At 57.0% G+C, this 16698-nt stretch overlaps 2 protein-coding genes across 3 annotated transcripts; one reads left to right on the plus strand and one right to left on the minus strand.

The window, feature by feature from the left end:
- Window positions 1-481: 481 nt before the first annotated feature.
- Window positions 482-6370, plus strand: PRSS50 (serine protease 50). The gene is made up of 6 exons (XM_024983289.2): window positions 482-1140; window positions 1217-1411; window positions 2707-2869; window positions 3841-4124; window positions 5314-5480; window positions 5958-6370. The coding sequence occupies exons 1-6, from the start codon at window positions 687-689 to the stop codon at window positions 6186-6188; spliced, it is 1494 nt and encodes a 497-aa protein (XP_024839057.1). The 5' UTR covers window positions 482-686; the 3' UTR covers window positions 6189-6370.
- A 1115-nt stretch (window positions 6371-7485) lies between these two features.
- On the minus strand, window positions 7486-16604 carry TMIE (transmembrane inner ear). Of its 2 annotated transcripts, XR_009492296.1 has the most exons (5): window positions 16060-16604; window positions 12754-12871; window positions 9092-9241; window positions 8494-8790; window positions 7486-7718 (listed from the first exon to the last, which is right to left on the minus strand). XR_009492296.1 is itself a non-coding variant. In NM_001206734.1 (4 exons), the coding sequence occupies exons 1-4, from the start codon at window positions 16153-16155 to the stop codon at window positions 8690-8692; spliced, it is 465 nt and encodes a 154-aa protein (NP_001193663.1). In that variant the 5' UTR covers window positions 16156-16504; the 3' UTR covers window positions 7486-8689. The 2 variants fall into 2 exon arrangements, 1 of the variants encoding a protein (NP_001193663.1); NM_001206734.1 differs by having other exon boundaries at window positions 7486-8790; window positions 16060-16504.
- Between the last annotated feature and the right edge of the window lie 94 nt (window positions 16605-16698).

Genomic DNA, 16698 nt, shown 5'->3' on the forward strand with positions numbered 1-16698 from the left:
CCCAGTTAGCCAGACTGAGAGGGCAGAGCCCTACTACCTCTGTGGGAGGTAGCATGGGAGCCCATCAGGCCTGGTGGGCCTCAGGTTCACAGTGGCCCCTATCTTTGCCCTCGGGCTCCACAGCATAGCAGGTGTGGTTTGCTGGAGACTGAAGTACTGAATGGCCAGCCCTATTGTTTGTCCCAAGAGAGCAGGCCTTGGCAACAGTTAAATTGTTCTAGTCTGATTTAACTTCCACCTTTTATTGGGCTAGAATTTTCCAACAGCTTTGAATCAAAATTCATAGGATGTCCCCAGACTACCTTTTAACTGTATTATCCATCTGTGTCACTGAGCCATCAAAATGTTCCCCGACTTCCAGTGTACCGAGAAGAACCCATTGGTTACCATCACTCTTTTACTGTCTATGGAAACCTCACCTGTGCTATCTTTCTAAGAGGATGGATCTGTAAGGGAAGGGCATTTGCTGAATGGAAGTTGAGGGTGGGAGGGTGGGGAACAATGCTTAAAACTATGCACTCTTGAAAAATCGTTATTGAAAACATTTCAATCTGCTTAATTTCAGTACCCTGGGGCAAGGCCCCACTGTAGTTACCAGACTGGGGGGCAGATGGGACCGCTTGGAAATCCCGGATGCCAGCCCCAGGGGTTGGGCCTCCATCTCACCAGGTAGGGATGGGAGTGGGATGCCAGAGGAGGTGCAGAAACTGGACGAGGTGAGGTTAAGGGACTCCAGGAAACTGCTGGGCCAGACCGCCTGGGAGAGTGACGTGCTCCCAGGAGGGCAGAGGCGTGGCCAGAAGCCAGGCAGTCCTGAGCCACCTGCAAGCCAGAGGGTGACTGGGACATCAGAAGCACCATGGCAGGAGGCCACTGGGGGGCGCCCGCGAGGCCGCGGATGCCCGCGCCCACCACACCACAGAGAGCCGTCACCGGCCGCCAATGGGGGGCGCCTTCGTGGGGCGGGTCCTGGGAGCGCTGTAGCGAGAAGAGCACCGCGGCGCAGTCGCTGTTTCCCGCAGATGGAGTTTTGGTGTGAGCTGCCGGCCGGCAGGCGTGGCCCCCCACGCCCTGGGACGTCTACCCTGGCCCTGGCCCTTGCCTCCGCCGGGCTCCTGCTGCTGCTGCTGCGGCCCCTGGGTAAGGCCCGCGCCCGCCCATCCCCCGACCCCCTCAGATCTGGCCTCCACTTCTGATTCTCTGCCTCCTTCCACAGGTTGCTTGGGCGCTGGCGACACCCTGGGGGCACTGTCCACGGATGTCCCCGCAGACCTTGATGCTCCATGTGCCCCCAGTGCCACCTGTCCCTCGGGCAGACGTCGCTTCCCTCGGCAGGTCACCGGTGGTAGCCCGCCACCCAGTATCTCGCAGTACGCTACTTCTAAAGCCTCCCACAACGAGTTCCTTCCCCGTGAGTACTGTGGCCTCCATGCGGGAGGAGGCGCCCAAGCAGCCTCGAGGACCTTAAGGGACAGAGGAAGAAGGGGCAGGGAGAGAGAGGAGACCTTCCTTTCACTAGTGCTTACTGAGCACCTATTGGTGGAACCTCCCATGCTGCTGACGTAGGAGGCAAGGAAGGTCGGGGGAGCCTGGGGCGTGCTGTACATCCTGCCTTCCTGAATGGCCGGTGGGGACAGCATCTCTCCATCTGCCCAGGCCCTGATCCAAGCTCCCAGCCAAGGCCTCTGGGGGTCTCCAGCACCGCTTTCAGGGAGCCTTCCCTTGTGTGTTTGGGGGCACATCCATAAGTGTTCTCTCTAGCAGTGCCTTCCAAGCTGGTTGAAGTAAGACTCACATAAGGAATACTTCTCATCCTGGAACTCATTGCTCAGAATTTAAGTGTCATGGGAAGTCTCACACTGAGGACCCCGCAGCACTCCGCGGTGCATGCTGCCGTTCCCTCTCTTGTGTTAGCCTTTACAGCTGCTGGTGATGGCCTACTTACATTGATCTCACAATCTACTAGTCCATTTGGAACACCTAGGAGTGGGTCTGCTGTGGTGTTGGATACGTGCCTCTTCAGTTGAAAGAATTTTTCCATAAAAGCTTTTCCAAAGTGGCTGTACCCGTTGAGCTTCCCTTGAGCAGTGAGTGAGCAGTCTGGGGCTGTGATCCTCACCAACTCCTAGCATCAGGGACATTTAGTTTTGCCTGGCAGGTGACGGTGAGCAGAACGTCACTGTGATTTAAGTCCATGCTCCCCTGAGAACTAATGGGGCTGAAGAGCTGTTGGGGTTTTATCCTCAGATGTGTGCGCGTTCATGCACAGTGCTCATTTTTCTCTTAGGTCATCTGCTTTTCTCTCACTGAATCACAGGAGGAGGGTCCTAGAGAAGGAGGAAAGGGTCTTTTTGGTTGAAGTAGGGGAACCAGATGGAAACACAGATGAATTGTGAAGGGCCTAGCCTAGCCAGAGCTGAGGCCTGCTTGACCAGGACAAAGGAGCCAGTGATGCCCAGACTGGTCAGCCCTGGGACCTGACGTGAGGGATGCCTGGGGGATGCTGAGGCCCTTCTAAGGCTGGAGACCCCAATCCTCATGTGAACAACACCATTATTTGATGACCAATGAAGAAGGAGAATCGTTGGATGGGTGCAGGCCAGCTAGAGTGGTGGGAGCTCAGGCTGAGGAGAGGGAGAGGGAGAGCTGTGAGATGCAGCTGGAAAGGTCCACTCCTTATCAAGCTCCTTGTACTTCCCTCCTCAGCCTGCGGCTTCTCCTATGAACGGGACCCCACCCTCAGGGATCCGGAGTCCATGGCTCGGCGGTGGCCGTGGATGGTCAGTGTGCGGGCCAATGGCACACACATCTGTGCAGGAACCCTCATTGCCTCCGAGTGGGTGCTGACTGCAGCCCACTGCACGACCGAGTGAGTCGGGGCCTAGACAGACGGGTGGAAAGTCATGTGGAGCCACCGGGGCTTCAGTCATTCTGCCGGCTGGCCCATCAGTGGCTGAACCCCATAATCCCAGCCTCACCCCAGCTCCTAGCAGGGTGGAGCTGAGTCCTGTAGATTCCTTCCTAGGAACTGGAGGCTTGCTCCCCTCATCTGATGCCCTAGTCCTGTGCAGTCATTCCACAGATAGGAAACGAAGACTTGCAAAGCACTGTCTAGGTCTTCCTCCTGTGCACAGAAAGAAGATTCTAATTCTTCTGTTCCATACCCTTCGTTTCACTTATTCCTTCCTTCCTTCAACCAGTAGCCTTGACAGTCTTTGAAGCCAGGCCCTGGCCTGGGCACTGGTAGCTGAAGAGGGCTGCCCCACTCCTGTCAGGTTGCTGGGGAAGACAGACAAGAATATAGATGCTCACAGTCTGGTCAGTGTGGGGACAAGAGAGCAGGCGTGCCTGTGGTCTGGAGCCAGGGGGCGACCCGAGGGTCACATCTGGCCATGAGGGCTGGCCAGAGGAGAAGTGATTTCCACGCCTAAAGGACACACTGAGAAAGAAAGCTAGAGGGAGGGTTGGATGATTGCACAAGGCCTCTGTCACTCCTGGGACCCAGCATGGGTTACTGGACAGAGTCTAAAGTTTGGAACCAGAGAAAACTGGGTCCACATCCCACCTCCACCACTTGCTAGCTGTGTAGCCTTGAGTCAGTCACTTGAGTCAGTTTCCCTCTCCATAAACTGAAGAGTTGTTGTCAGGACTGACCACACGGTGTCTGTGTGTGCAGGGCCCCATTCACACCTGCCCTGAGAAGTGGGCTCGGGGACTCGAAGCAGGTGGGTGGCTTGCCTGGATTTGCTCAGAGTACAACAGTGTGGTGGAGTTTAGCGGGGTGCAGGCTGGTGTGGGGTTCCTGGGACTAATGGAGGACTCCCCTTGCCCTTCCCCTAGGAGTGACGTTACCTATTCAGTACGGGCGGGGAGTCCGTGGATTGACCGGATAACGAAGACTTCCATCGACATCCTGGCAAAAGAGGTCATCGTGCACAGCCGTTATCGAGCCAGTCGGTACTGGTCCTGGGTTGGCCGGGCCAACGACATTGCCCTCCTCAACCTGGATCGGCCACTGCAGTACAGCAAGTATGTCTGGCCCATCTGCCTGCCTGGCTTGGACTATTCGGTGAAGGACTACTCGCTCTGCACTGTGACAGGCTGGGGACTCCCCAGGGTTGATGGTGAGTTGGAACCTTCCTACCCCCAGCAGGGTGGATGGTGCGGGATAGAACCTGGGTGCAGGCCAGGGTCTACCGTGGACAGGCATTTCTGAGACGCCTTCCCCAGGGAGCCCACCACCCCTCTCCTGTCAGACTCTTATCTCTTTTTCCCTTTGAGGGTTTCAGCAGTGAATGTATCTAGGGGACCCAGATTGCCCTCGAAACCCTCAGGCCCAGGTCAGGGTATGTAAACAGGCCATCCTTGAAGGCATAGTGGGCACAGAGTGATATCTTGCTATCTGCACACAATCCTACGGCATCATGTTTTGAAGCAGAACAGGCAAGGCGAGAGGACAAGGGGTCTGTGTCTGTAATAGGGTCCCCAGAAGACCCATGCATCTGGCTAAGGGCAGTCTGCACCCGGAAGCTGGGAGTCACCGAGGGTTCCCCATGTCTCCCCCTACCCCAGCAGTGGCCCTCAATCCCTTATCATCCCAGTTTAGGAGCCCAATGAGCAGGAGTGTTGTCCCAGGGCCATCCAAGGGCCCCTTTCCTTAGCCCAGAAATGTCCATCCTCTTCAGGGAACCCCTGTCCCTTTCCCACAAGAGAAGTGTTCTTCCCTGTGGTCTCATAGAGCCAGCATGCCTGAAAGCACCCAGGATCTCCAGCCCAGGTGGGGTGGCTTTTTGTCATCCCTGCCATGGCCTGTCTGGTGAATAGTTGGGAACGGTTGGAAGTCACCTGTCCCCCGGAAGCTCAGACTTAGGGACAGACACACACTTGTGAGACTGGGGAGGGGAGTGAGGAGTTCCTGGAACCACAGAGGCGAGTCTGGGGGAGCTCAGGGGAGGAAGAGGCCTTTGAGGAAAGCTTGAAGAAAAGGCAGGATTTGGACCTCAGATAGACTTGGTAGGATTCGGGGATAGATGGAATGCAAAAGTCAAAATGCCGAGATCAGAATGGACTTGATGGATTGGACTCTGCCAGATGTGAGATCAGGCCCAGCAAAGCCATATTTTGGGTAAACTGCTCCAGGGTCTCTATACTGAGGGGCTTTTGGGAAGCGTCTGGAGTGGTAGGTGGGCTAATCCTGGAGAGATCTCCAGGGCTGCTGTGTGGCAAGGAACAAAGGGAGGATGGGCATGAGGCCAGTGGCTGTGGGCACGAGCTAAACAGCCAAGCCTGAATGGGGGGGCCCCTGTCCCACAGGTCAGTGGCCCCAATTTCGAACCATCCAGGAGAAGGAAGTCACCATCCTGAACAGCACAGAGTGTGACAGCCTCTACCGCAGGTTCTCCAAAATCCCCTCTCTGATTCAGATCATCAACTCCCAGATGATTTGTGCAAAGGACGTCGACAGGGAAAAATTCTGCTACGTGAGCATCTCTCGCCCTTGCTCATTTGCCTCCAAGGGCACCTGGCCAGAATTGGGGTGAGGGGCACAGCAGAGGCAGGACATGTGGGGAGGAGAGAGGGGCCAGGGATGAGCAGGGGTAAGTGAGGAGGAAGATGAAGGAGGGGGAAATTTGACAGGGAATGGAGATTGGGGGGAATGAGATGAGAGTTGGGGAGAGAGAGATGGGGAGTGGGGATGGAGGTTGGAGATGCAGGAGGACGGGAAGGGTGGGAAGATGGAAGGTGGATGTTAAAGAGATGGGGGATGGAGAGAGATGGAAGGTGGAGCCTTTTAAGGAAGGTCTCCTGGGTCAGGACTTCAAAGGTACCTCTCAGCTATAAGACACTTGGAGGCTGCGCAGAAGGTTTGGTGAGGGCACCCTGCTTGTTCCCGAGCTGGATCAAGTCTCCTTTGGACCACATGTGGCCTCCCTTTTGTTCTCCACCCCTCCCCACAGGAGATAAGTGGGGAGCCCTTGGCCTGTCCTGTGCAGAACATATGGCACCTGGTGGGAGTGGTGAGCTGGGGCCCAGGCTGCAAGAAGAGCGAGGCTCCGCCTATCTACATCCACATCTCCTCCTACCAACAGTGGATCTGGGACCGCATCAGCGGGCAGACTCTGCCAGCCCCATCCCGGGCCCTGCTCCTGGCACTCCTGATGCTCCTCAGCTTCCTTGCTGCCCTCTGATGCTCTGCTGTCCCTGGGTCTGCCCTCTCTTGCCCAGGCCCCTCCTCACCCTCTTGTCTAGAAGGCTGCAGGTGCAGTTCTCAGCCCTCACAGGCAGGGGAGAGACTCGATGTTCAATTAAATGGCTCTCTTCCCCATGCCTCCTCCTTCCTGGGCCTGCTGCAGTGGGAGATGAGAGAACAGGGAAGGGGTGGGATGGGTGGCTTCCGGCAGTTGATACTGCAAAGTGCAGAGCCCCAGCTCCATCCGCAGGCTCGGGGTGGCTCCCGCAGAAGGTGGAGGGAATGTGTGGGGATGATACTGGGGTCAGATGATTCAGGGCCTAGAATGTACTGCCCAGGCTCATTCTGGGGCTGCCAGGACCCAGTGTGAGGCTGGGCCTAAGGTTGCAGCTCTGGGCCGTGGAGGTGAGTGTGTTCTCCTTGACTTTGACCCATCTTCTGGCCTGTGGCTGGAACATACTCTGTCATTGCCCTGAAGCACTGTAGTTAACTTTGACCTTCCAACCCTGTCCCCTGCCTGGACTTGGGGCAGATGCCCACTGGGATCAGACATTATCCCCATGATTAGCAGATATGCCTGTCCTTAAATGGGTAGTGGAGACCCAAGTCAGAGGTCAGGGAAGCAGCTGGTAGGGGAGATGTGGCCCGGGCCTGGACTTACCCCAGGCATTGCCAGCTGCTTCTCTGACTTCTAGTGGCCCCCGCTTCCCTGGGCCTCTGCTGTGAAGCCAACAGAAGGGTTCTGGCTTGTATCGGTAGAATGGTCTTTGCCAAAACCGTATGTATGAGACGCCCACAGGCTGGACCCCTGGGCAGAGCCAGGGTTTCCACATGGTGGCCCAGTGAGTACTCAGCTTGCACAGAAGGCCTTCTGTAATCTCTGCCCCGCCCCCCGCCGTGGCTCTAAGACCCCGTGCTCCTTCCCCCATGTCAGCCTGGTTCCCTTGCCTCGTGTAATAATGATTTGGGTCCAGGCTGGAATCCAGGCTTGACTCCTCTGTGTCTCAAGCACCCATCTATTGACACCAGGAAGTGGAGCAGAGGCAAGCACAGAGCAGGCAGCTTCCTTCTTGGTCCTGATGCCCTGCCTCAGGGCTGAGCCCCACCGGCCACAGCTGACCCTCTGCCCCTCGGCCCACCACCTCTTCCTCCAGCTCATCTGAATTCAGAACAGAAAAAAGTCAGGAAAGGGAACAACAGCCTGGCCTTCACTGCCTATCACTGATCACTGTATCGCCCTCCACGTAAATGCTCCAGGGACGGGGTACCTGAGCAGTCATCTCAGGTCGCTCGGGTATGAGAAGGCACTCAGCTTTATTTACAAATCTCTGCAGGCTGCAGAGGCAGCGTGAGCTTTTCCAGCAGCTCTCCCCAGCTCGGAAACCTCCAGTATCTCCTAAGTCTCCAGCCCCAGGTCCGAGTTCTTCAGGCGATGTTTGCTGCCATCTAGATACCCTCTCTGCATGTCCCCTCCCCAGGGATCCAGTCCACAGGTCAAGTTTGAGCCTTCACCTTCGGGTCAGCAGTGCTGTTTCAGGAATCATGGTTGAGAACAGAAGAGGAAGCTGTGCTCTTATATTCAGCAGGTGGAAGGTTGGCTGCTACCTCCATCCCTAACTGCCCCCTGTGGTGGTCTCCTGGGGCCCTCCCACCACAGCTAAGCCTAGAAAGGGCCCCAGAACAGCCTCAAGTCCCCATTGGGTTCTCAAATATTCCCTGGATTCCCAAGTTGGGTCCCAGGTGCCAGCTGTCTTCTCTTCTCTCTCTGGTCCACTGGCCTCAGCCTTTTGCACCCCTGGAGCCCCCAGTCCTGAGCCCTTGGGCCTCGTGCTAGGCGCTCCAGCAGCCTCAGTTACGTGACAGTAAGTAAGACAAGTACGTCCACTGCCTGGAGCTTGGTATCTGCTGGGCTGGGGGTTCTGCCTCTGGTCCTTCTCTGCTCGCTGCTCTGGGCCAGAACCCATGCCAGGCTTGGGGTAGCCCCTCACCAGCAGGGCTGCTATCCAGCCAAGTCTGAGAGCCTCCTGCTGCCCCTGCTTCCTCCAGTGACCCTCTCCCTCCTGTGGGCAGCCTGGTGTGGCCTCACATTGGCCCATCCAGGCCAGCCATCCCCTTCCAGGAGAAAACCCACATCCCGTCACCCCTTAGCCACAGCTGTTCCTGGCAGAAGAGGAGACAGAGGCATGTCTGGGTGGGTAGAGGCCACTTTGGATCTATAGAGGGACAGGGTCTACAGACCACCTCTGCTGAGCCCCATGTGACGGGGTGAAGGGAGTTGGCGTCCAGGCCAGGAGGTGGCACACCTGGTACAGTTTTGTCCTTGCTCCTATAGGCTCTAGGACAGGGTCCTGGCCCCTGCAACTCCCTCTCTACAGGGCGAGGGCTCTCTGCAACCTCCTGGGTCCATGTGTGAGCTTGGAGTCTAAGATGTCTGGACTCTGGCAGGACCATGAGCCCCAGGACTGGCCAGCCCCAGCCGCCACCTCCAGAAAGCTCTCCTCATTTCTCTCCTTTCTTCTTCTTGGCCTCATTCTTCTCATCCTCCTCTACCTTGATGGCCACTGTATCCACACTGTCCTTCTTCTTCTTCTTCTTCTCCTCTGTGGAATAGAAGGAAAAGGGTTCAACGGGAGTGAAAGAGTCCTAGGACCCACACCAGAGCCTCCCAGTCCCACCCTTCATTCCTTTTTCCTTCCAAAGCACTCCTACCTGCAAAATAGCTTCTTGTTTTCCCTGCCTCACTCTGACCCATTTCTTTGCTCTGGTCTCCAGAAACAGGGATGAGTCCCCTTCCTGAACCAGGTGGAGGGGAGGAACAGGGCATTCTGGGTGGAAGGATCAAGGAAATGGCCAGTCTGGCAGGCTTAGGGGTTGGCGGGACTGGGGGTCAGGCCTGCTCACCTCCAGGGATTTCTGTGAGCTCGTTGAGGGGCGGCACAGTCTCCAGTTTATCTGTGTACATCTTGGCTGCCTTTCGCTGCAGATACCGGGCTTCAATCTCCTTCCGGGTCCGTGGCACGCGACAGTTGAAGACACAGCAAAGAGTGATAACTACAGGGAGGACAGAGCAGGCTTGGCAAGGGCCAGAGCTCAGACACCCCAGGAATAGCACCTGAATTCCAGGCCTGTCTCCATCTATCTATGTGTGTCTCACCCAAGAGTCTCTTTCAGGAGGTTCCACATTTTGACAAAACCCCTGTGGGCTCTGAGATTTTCAAAATGTCTTTCCTGAGCAGGGCTGGCTTTAGGTAGGAGGCCTATTCGCAGAAAGGCCTTGTGCTTGGTGTAATACTCTGCTGTCACTTTCTTGAAATTCTTAATAATCTTTGGACAGGGATCTCATATTTTCATTTTTCACTGGTCCCATATATTATGTCAGTGATCCTGGCTTGTTGGGCAGGGGAGGGTCTCTCTAACTAGATTGAGAGGTCCTGGAGGGTAAGAAGTAGGCTACACCATGACTCAAGCTACAGCCTCCTGGAGGGTGTCCTGTACTTGCAGCCCAGGCCGCTGGGCTCCTGGTTCATCCTAGGTTTTCCTCCCCAGGCTCTTGAGAGGACCTCAGACCCCAGAGGACAGGCTGCATCCTCCTCAACCTCCCTGAGGACAAGCCGGGGCTCCTCCTGGCTGTGAGAGCCTGCAGGAGGACACAGACCTTGCCCTGGGGCGTTCACCTCAGACAGAGTTATTCCAGGAGTGGTTTTCTGGCTCAGGGCGGCTGTGCCCACGCAAGCTGGGCCAAGGCATGGAGCTGGCCTGTCCAGGACGGGCAGGGCAGGGCTGCCAGGACCCGGCTGGACTGAGTTTATTTTTCTAAGGCCCCCAGTCTGACCACCTTGGCCCCAGCCTCAGGGGGAGGGGACAGAGCTGCTTCCTATTATAAATCAGATGACCAGACATAACTTCCTGGCAGACTCCTAGAGGCAGGAGGGCCAGGCAGGACAGGCCAGGCCTCTTTTTGGGGAAGATAGATCAGACCTATGTGGCCTGGGCAGGAGCACCCTTTGGGGTCATCTTGTGCAACCTCCTCGGCCAGTATTATGGCCCCATTGAGTCTTCCTCAGACTCACAGAATGAAAGAAAAAATGAATGAGATGGTTTCAAAGCTTTTGCGACTCGGACAGGACTCCTGAATGAATGGACAGGGTGTCAATAGCATCCAGGAACATATGGTGGGGGACAGTCATGTGAGGGCCCTAATAGTAGGTCTGACTGTGCACTGCTGCCCAGGGATGGACCTGGGAAGACAGTAGGCCTTTCTTACCCAAAGAGCTGGCCTCTGGTCACCTCCAGACTCCTGTATGCCAGAGGTCCAGGGTTGGTCCCCCACCCCCACCCTACTGGCTTGAAGCACCTCTTCTAGTTACCCCATCAGGTACCTTCTCAGGACCATGCCTGGGCTCTCAGTAAAGGCTGGTCCCAGTCCCTCAGAGCAGGATGGAGGCCCTGCCCCTCACTCCGGACCTGTCCCACCCAGCCTGGCCTGCTTACTTCTCTTCAGAGTAGAGAAACGAAGTTTCTTGGATGGAGTTCCAAGCCCAGGAAGAGGCTGGGGATAGGAGTCCCCAGGCTGGCAGGGAACTAAAGAGGCAACCCATCCAGTTCCATCCTATCCACAAGGTTGTGGGGATGATGCTCCACTACCAGCTGTACCACCGAGGTCCAAGCAGACAGAGAAGTGGGAAAAATGTTTCCTCCCCAGGACCCAGGGTCTCCAACTCCTAGAGCCCTGCATAGAAGGTAACAAGTGCTGACTTGTTACTCAGAGGCCTTTGGGACTATCCCTTACCTTTTTCAGGAAATAGGGTTAGGAATAGAAGTCAGTCTGTGTAGTCGAGGTCCAAGTGCCTCTTTGGGCCTGACACTGCAGCTTTCCTATGTGGCCCTAGGCACTTCCACCATCTTGGGCCAAGCAGAGCCCGGGAGAAACCACTGTGTGTCTTGAGGCCCCATGGTGCCCTCAGCCCTGCTCCTCGGGGTCCCCCTGAGCTGCTCTTTGGACCTGCTGGACTTTGGACAGCTCCTGTGGCCCCTGCAGGCAGATTACCTCCCCTAAACCTGCTTCTTGGTACTTGGGGGTCGCTCCACTCTCTAAACACCTGGCTGGGGCTGCAGCCACATCTGTCTGTCCGTGGGGCCTCCACTCAGAAGCCTGACTGATGTCAGCCTTGGCTAGAATAGAAGGCAGCCTCTTGCTCACCTCCTCCTCCCACCCTGTGAAAGTTGCTCAGTCGTGTCTGACTCTTTGCGACCCCATGGACTGTAGCCTGCGAGGCTCCTCCGTCCATGGACTTCTCCAGGCCAGGATACTGGAGTGGGCAGCCGTTCCCTTCTCCAGGGGATCTTCCCAACCCAGGGATCGAACCCAGGTCTCTCGCATTGCAGGCAGATTCTTTACCGTCTGAGCCACCAGGGAAGCTCTCCCACTCTAGCTGTGAGGAGAGTGGGGGTGAGGGGTGGGGTGGAAGGGCACTTCTGGTGCTAGGAGAAGCACAGGCAAAATTGATGTCTTTGTCTCCCTTGGAGCCTCTACATCTGGGTGGGCCCTTGTGGTCAGCCCTGCCCTCTGGGGAACCTCATCCCAGGATAGCTCCTGCTAGAACTTAAATGCCCTTGTAGCCCCGGAGCCAGGGTGCACTCAGAAACCGTCTTAGAGGGGTTATCTGAGACCTGTGAGGAGGCCGTCTTCTCCCACGTCCACCCCCACTGTACCTCTCTCCAGAATGCGTTGCTAGCTGCCTGACACAAACCGTCACCCATCCTATCCATCTACAGCTTAGAGGACCCCTCCTCCACGAAGCCTTTACTAGGGGAGTGTGTTCTTTCCCTTTACTGCCTGCGCCCCCCTCCTCCCTATGGTCTGTGGGAACCTCTTTGTACGCTGGTGGCCTCTCCCATCCATTCGGCATTTCTCAGCCCCACTTTTCTCAACTCCAGACCCCAACTCTGGAAAGACAACTGAGAGGAGCATCCCAAACTGGCTTCTGTTGCAACTTCGCATAAAGCAACTCCCAGATCCAAGAGAGGAAGGGCGAGGGCAGGGGTCTCCTGTTTTTAACTGAGGTGGGTGTGAATCATTCCAAGGAAATGGTATTTAACAATGCTGGGTTTGCAGCCTGGGAGACACATCTGCTGGGCGTCTGGGGAGCTCTGGTGCTGAGCTGCAGCCAAGGGTGGCCTTGTTGGGGCCCTGGGTGTGGGTGTTTTAAGCTGGCCAAGCTGCAGGAAAAGCATGAGGAGGCCAGCGATAGGGAAAAATGACACGTCTTCGTCCTGGTTCAGTGGAGTCCCCTGTAATTACCATAATTGCCATGTGGCTGCATCCCCCGTCGGGCAGAATACTTCAGGTCACCACCAGCCTGTCAGCCCTCCACAGGGACTTTGTGTAGATTAAGAGGTGCCAGAAACCACAGAGGGCCTCCTGTGGGCACCGGGCCCACTTGCACTGCCCGGAATTGCTGCTCTGAGCCCCTGGGGGGTGGTGCTGGGGGGTAACGGGGTGCTGTGCTCCCACTGTGGTGTGGCATGGCAGGGGGTAGTAGAGGGGGGCAGCTGCTACTTACTGATGGACAACACGAAAAGCGAGAAGATGCCCACCACGTGCCACAGACGCATGTCCCAGAACACCACTGTCTCCTTGGTCAGCGGGGGCGGCTTGGGCTTGGGCGGGGCTGTGCTGGGCTGTGGGTCGGGAGAGAGCAGAGTGAGACAGGCAGAAGCCAGGGGCTGGGACTGGACTGAGAGAGGCCCAGGTCTCAGCGAGGACTCACTAAGTCTGAGCATTTCAGAATCTCCCAGGATCAAGGGTCTTAGACATTCATAACCAATGCCTTAGACCTTGGGACGTTCCAGCCTTAGAGCAAGAGAAGACGGCAGAACCCAGAACCATGGAGCTGGGAACTTGGGAGTGTGAGGGTAGTTAGTGCTTGGGGAAACCGAACCCAAGGGGCAAATGTGGATGGTTTGTTTAGTCAGGTTCAAGGCCCTTTCTCTCCTGCCCCAGGCCTGGGCCCCACACAGGCAGATGGGGTCTCAGGACCAAGGCCAGAGACAACGCGAGTCCTGTACTGCCCCGTGGTATTTTTTTCTCATGGGCCCCTGGTGTGGGATAGGGTGTGGAACAGCAGTCAGGGCTTCATGACTCTCTTACTTGACCAGGATCCCCACCAGGTGGCCTCAGCAGTTGCCTGTCCTACCTGAGTCACCTCCTCTGACCAGAAAGCTAGGCCAGAATCCTCGCCAAAAAAAAGGGGGGGACTAATTTGTCTGAAGTGCAGTAGCGACACCTGGAGGCCAAAAGTTGTAAGCACGGCTGGAGCGATCATGAGCACTGCGCGCCACTTCCCACCTTCCCAGTGCCACACCTCCCTGTCCTGGGGTTCTGAGGAAGGAGATAGAGTCATATCCCTCTCAGCCCCCCAGGTCAGGGACACGGCCCTGCTCTGGAAGGTAGCAGCGAGACCTGTCCCTGACCTGGGGGGCTGAGAGGGATATGACCCTATCTCTGTCATGCAGCTTGGCTGAGGGGTATGGAGGGGTACTTGGAGGGAGAGGGGACCCCCCTGGGGCATCAGTGCAACGCCTTGCCCCTCGATTAACCGAAGAAGGACAGGCAAGAGGAGTCTCTTCCAGCTCTCTGGAAAGGAAAGGCAACCCATAGCTCAACCGTCTGTCCAGTCTTTCCCCTGGTCCGTAAGCCTGGATGGAGTACCTACCGAAAGCCAGGTACTTTTTCACCTTATAGACTCCACCCCTCAGCCTATACTGGGGACACATGGAGAGGACCAGCAGCCTGTCCCAGGTAACCAAGAAGGTCTATGTGCCCAGGACTGGTACATGATTCCCAGCCCTCTCCTCTTAACCAAGGTGAACTGGGGTAGGAGCCTTCTTTCCTTTAGTCCTCAGTTTCTCCATCTGTAACTTGAGTGGAATGGTTCCAGGGGTCTCTGAGAGGCTTCCTACACAACCTGAGTGGTAAAATGGACAAGGAGACACCCTTCCTCAGCATCATCCCAGGGGCCTGGACCCATCTGTGGGGTCAGACACGTGTACGTGGGGTCTGGCACATGTGTGTGGGATTGGGGCTGGGCACTGTGGGTACAGGGCACATGCGGCTGGAGTACATGTGCCTGTGGTCGGGCACACATCTGTAGAGTCAGGGCTGAGGTCTGGGCAGTGGCAGGGTTCCATGGTTCTGAGGGTCAGTGTGTTGACCCAGCTGGTTGTAAGACTGGGAGATTCTGGGGGCCATGGTAAAGATCTCAGACTCAGAGCTTGGGCAGCCAGGGGCTCACTTCTGACACATTCTAGACACACTGATAGGGCCCTGGGTAGGGGGAAGCAGGTAATAGTCGGGCATCTGTTTGTGGTGGACACCGATGGGAGTCTGAACTCTGAAGCTTGGGGGCCTGGTCTCCATCAGAATTTCACAGGCTAATTGGAGGGTGATGCCTGTGGGTAGGGTGGGTGGTACCATGGACCCCAGCCCCGCTTATCTTTCTGGTACTTCCTTGGATCGCCTGGGCTCAGCCAGGCCCTTGTTCAGGCTGTAGGCGGATGGTAGGCAGAAGGACTCAAAATGCAATTTCCCTTGATGAAGTGGGAGAAGACGTTTTCCTGGGGACTGAGGGAAGAGTCCTTGACTCAGATCTGAGTCGACCCCCTCTGTCAGGCTTCTCCTACACCCAGACCAGCTCAGTTTCTGCACCTGAGGCCTCAGGACAGCTGGTAGGGGCCTAAGTGCACTCCATGGGGCTCAAGCCAGCCCGACTTCCCTTACAGAGACACCAGAGCTGACATCTGATTCCAGACCAGCCTTCTGATCACACCCCCTGGTCAGCAGCAGGCACAGACTAGCATGGGGGTGCAGGGCTCTGTCCCCACATACCTCAGACCCACTAGTTCAGGGGTGTGTCCCCTCAAACCCCAAAGATGAGGCCCTGTCCTCCCTCTCCCATCCTGTTGCCCAGCACCTGCCTCTTGCGGGTTCTCCGCGGTGCTTGACTATCTCGTGCACTTCTGCTCTCTCCACTCTGCCTCTGCCTACACAGGTTCCTACCCCACTCTTCCCTGGCTCTACCTCTGGCCTTCTCCCTCTTGCTTGCTGCTCTAGAATCCTGGGTCTGGTCAGCCTCATCAGCTCCCCTTCCTGGCTCAGCAGGAATGGGGTACAGAGAGGCCAGCCAAGGGGGCTGCAGATGGCCCCCACCCTTCCCTTTCTGGCCAGCCCCTCAGCCATCCTTTTCACCTCGTCCTGGACTATCTCAGCAGCTCCTTCCAATTCTCCCGAGTGTAGGCCCTCTTCTAATTTATTCTGCTTCCAGTCCAGGACTCATCCTGATTCTCCTCTGCTCAGACGCCTTTGCTAGCTCCCAGTTATCATCAGGACCAAGTAAGACCCTGAGTCCCTGGGCCCTGCCCTGCCTGCCCCTCCCTGCAGTGTGGAGTCAAACTCAACACATGGCTGCTCTGCGAAGGCTGTCCTCGTCCCCCTGCCTCCGCCCCCCACCTGCCCACCTCTGGACACCAAAGAGTAGAGTACAGGGGCTGAGTGTCCCCCATCAGACAGTAGCTGATGCCAGGCTGTATCTCCAATCAGATTGGGAAGCCCTAAGGTCAGGGTGAGTCTCCCCCATCAGAATAATGTTCCTGAGATCGGGGGCTGTGCCCGCCCATCAGAGCAAGGACACTAAGACTGGGGCTGAGTCTCCCTGCATCCTGGAAGCGCTTGGGATGGACTGTCTCCCCATTAAGTCAGGTCTCCTAGGGCAAAAGAAAAAGAAAAACCAGCTTCCCGTCAGAAAGGCACCGCCTGGCTCTGCCTGGACGGTGACAGCCACCCCGAACCCATCCGCGCCGGCCCACCTCACCTCCACCAGCTGCCCAGCGACCCCTGCGAGGCAAACCCCCAGGGCGGCGCCGCCCAGCCCCCAGAGGAGCCCCGCGCCTCGCCGCGGCCCCGCCATCTTCGCGCGCTCCGCGCTGCTCCGCCGCAGGTCGCAGGTCGGGGGAGCCGAGGGACGCCGGCCAGGCTGCCTTAGCCGGGTGACTGCCCCTTGGGCAGCCGGCGCTCGGCACTGGCGATCTGGTCGCAGGCAGGCTGCGAGTGAGCATCATTTATTCATCGTCGGTGTCCGGTTCCTGGGCTCCCCGCCCCTGCATCACTCCGGGTGGAGGGCCCGCCCCCCTCCGGAGATCACACTCCAGACTCCCCATTCTCCGAATCCAACCAAGACCGACATTGGGCGGGAGTGGGTGGGAGGGGGGACAGGTTGGGGTCAGGTCCTTGGACAACAGGTTTCCCCCTTCCCTTCCCCACTCGGGCCTCAGTTTATTCATTTGGGACAAAGGGAGGGGCTGGAATCTGCTGATCTAGGAGGCCCTTCCCATTCTGACGTTCTGAATTTGAAAACCCGTACTGGACCCAGGTGGGGTGGGGGGTGGATGGCTTGGCAGGCAGGTTGCTATGGTGACAGGCGCTCAGGGATGTCCTGGGCTTTCTGGGCTGG

This window comes from Bos taurus, chromosome 22, assembly GCF_002263795.3.
Source record: "Bos taurus isolate L1 Dominette 01449 registration number 42190680 breed Hereford chromosome 22, ARS-UCD2.0, whole genome shotgun sequence".
Lineage (NCBI taxonomy): Eukaryota > Metazoa > Chordata > Mammalia > Artiodactyla > Bovidae > Bos > Bos taurus.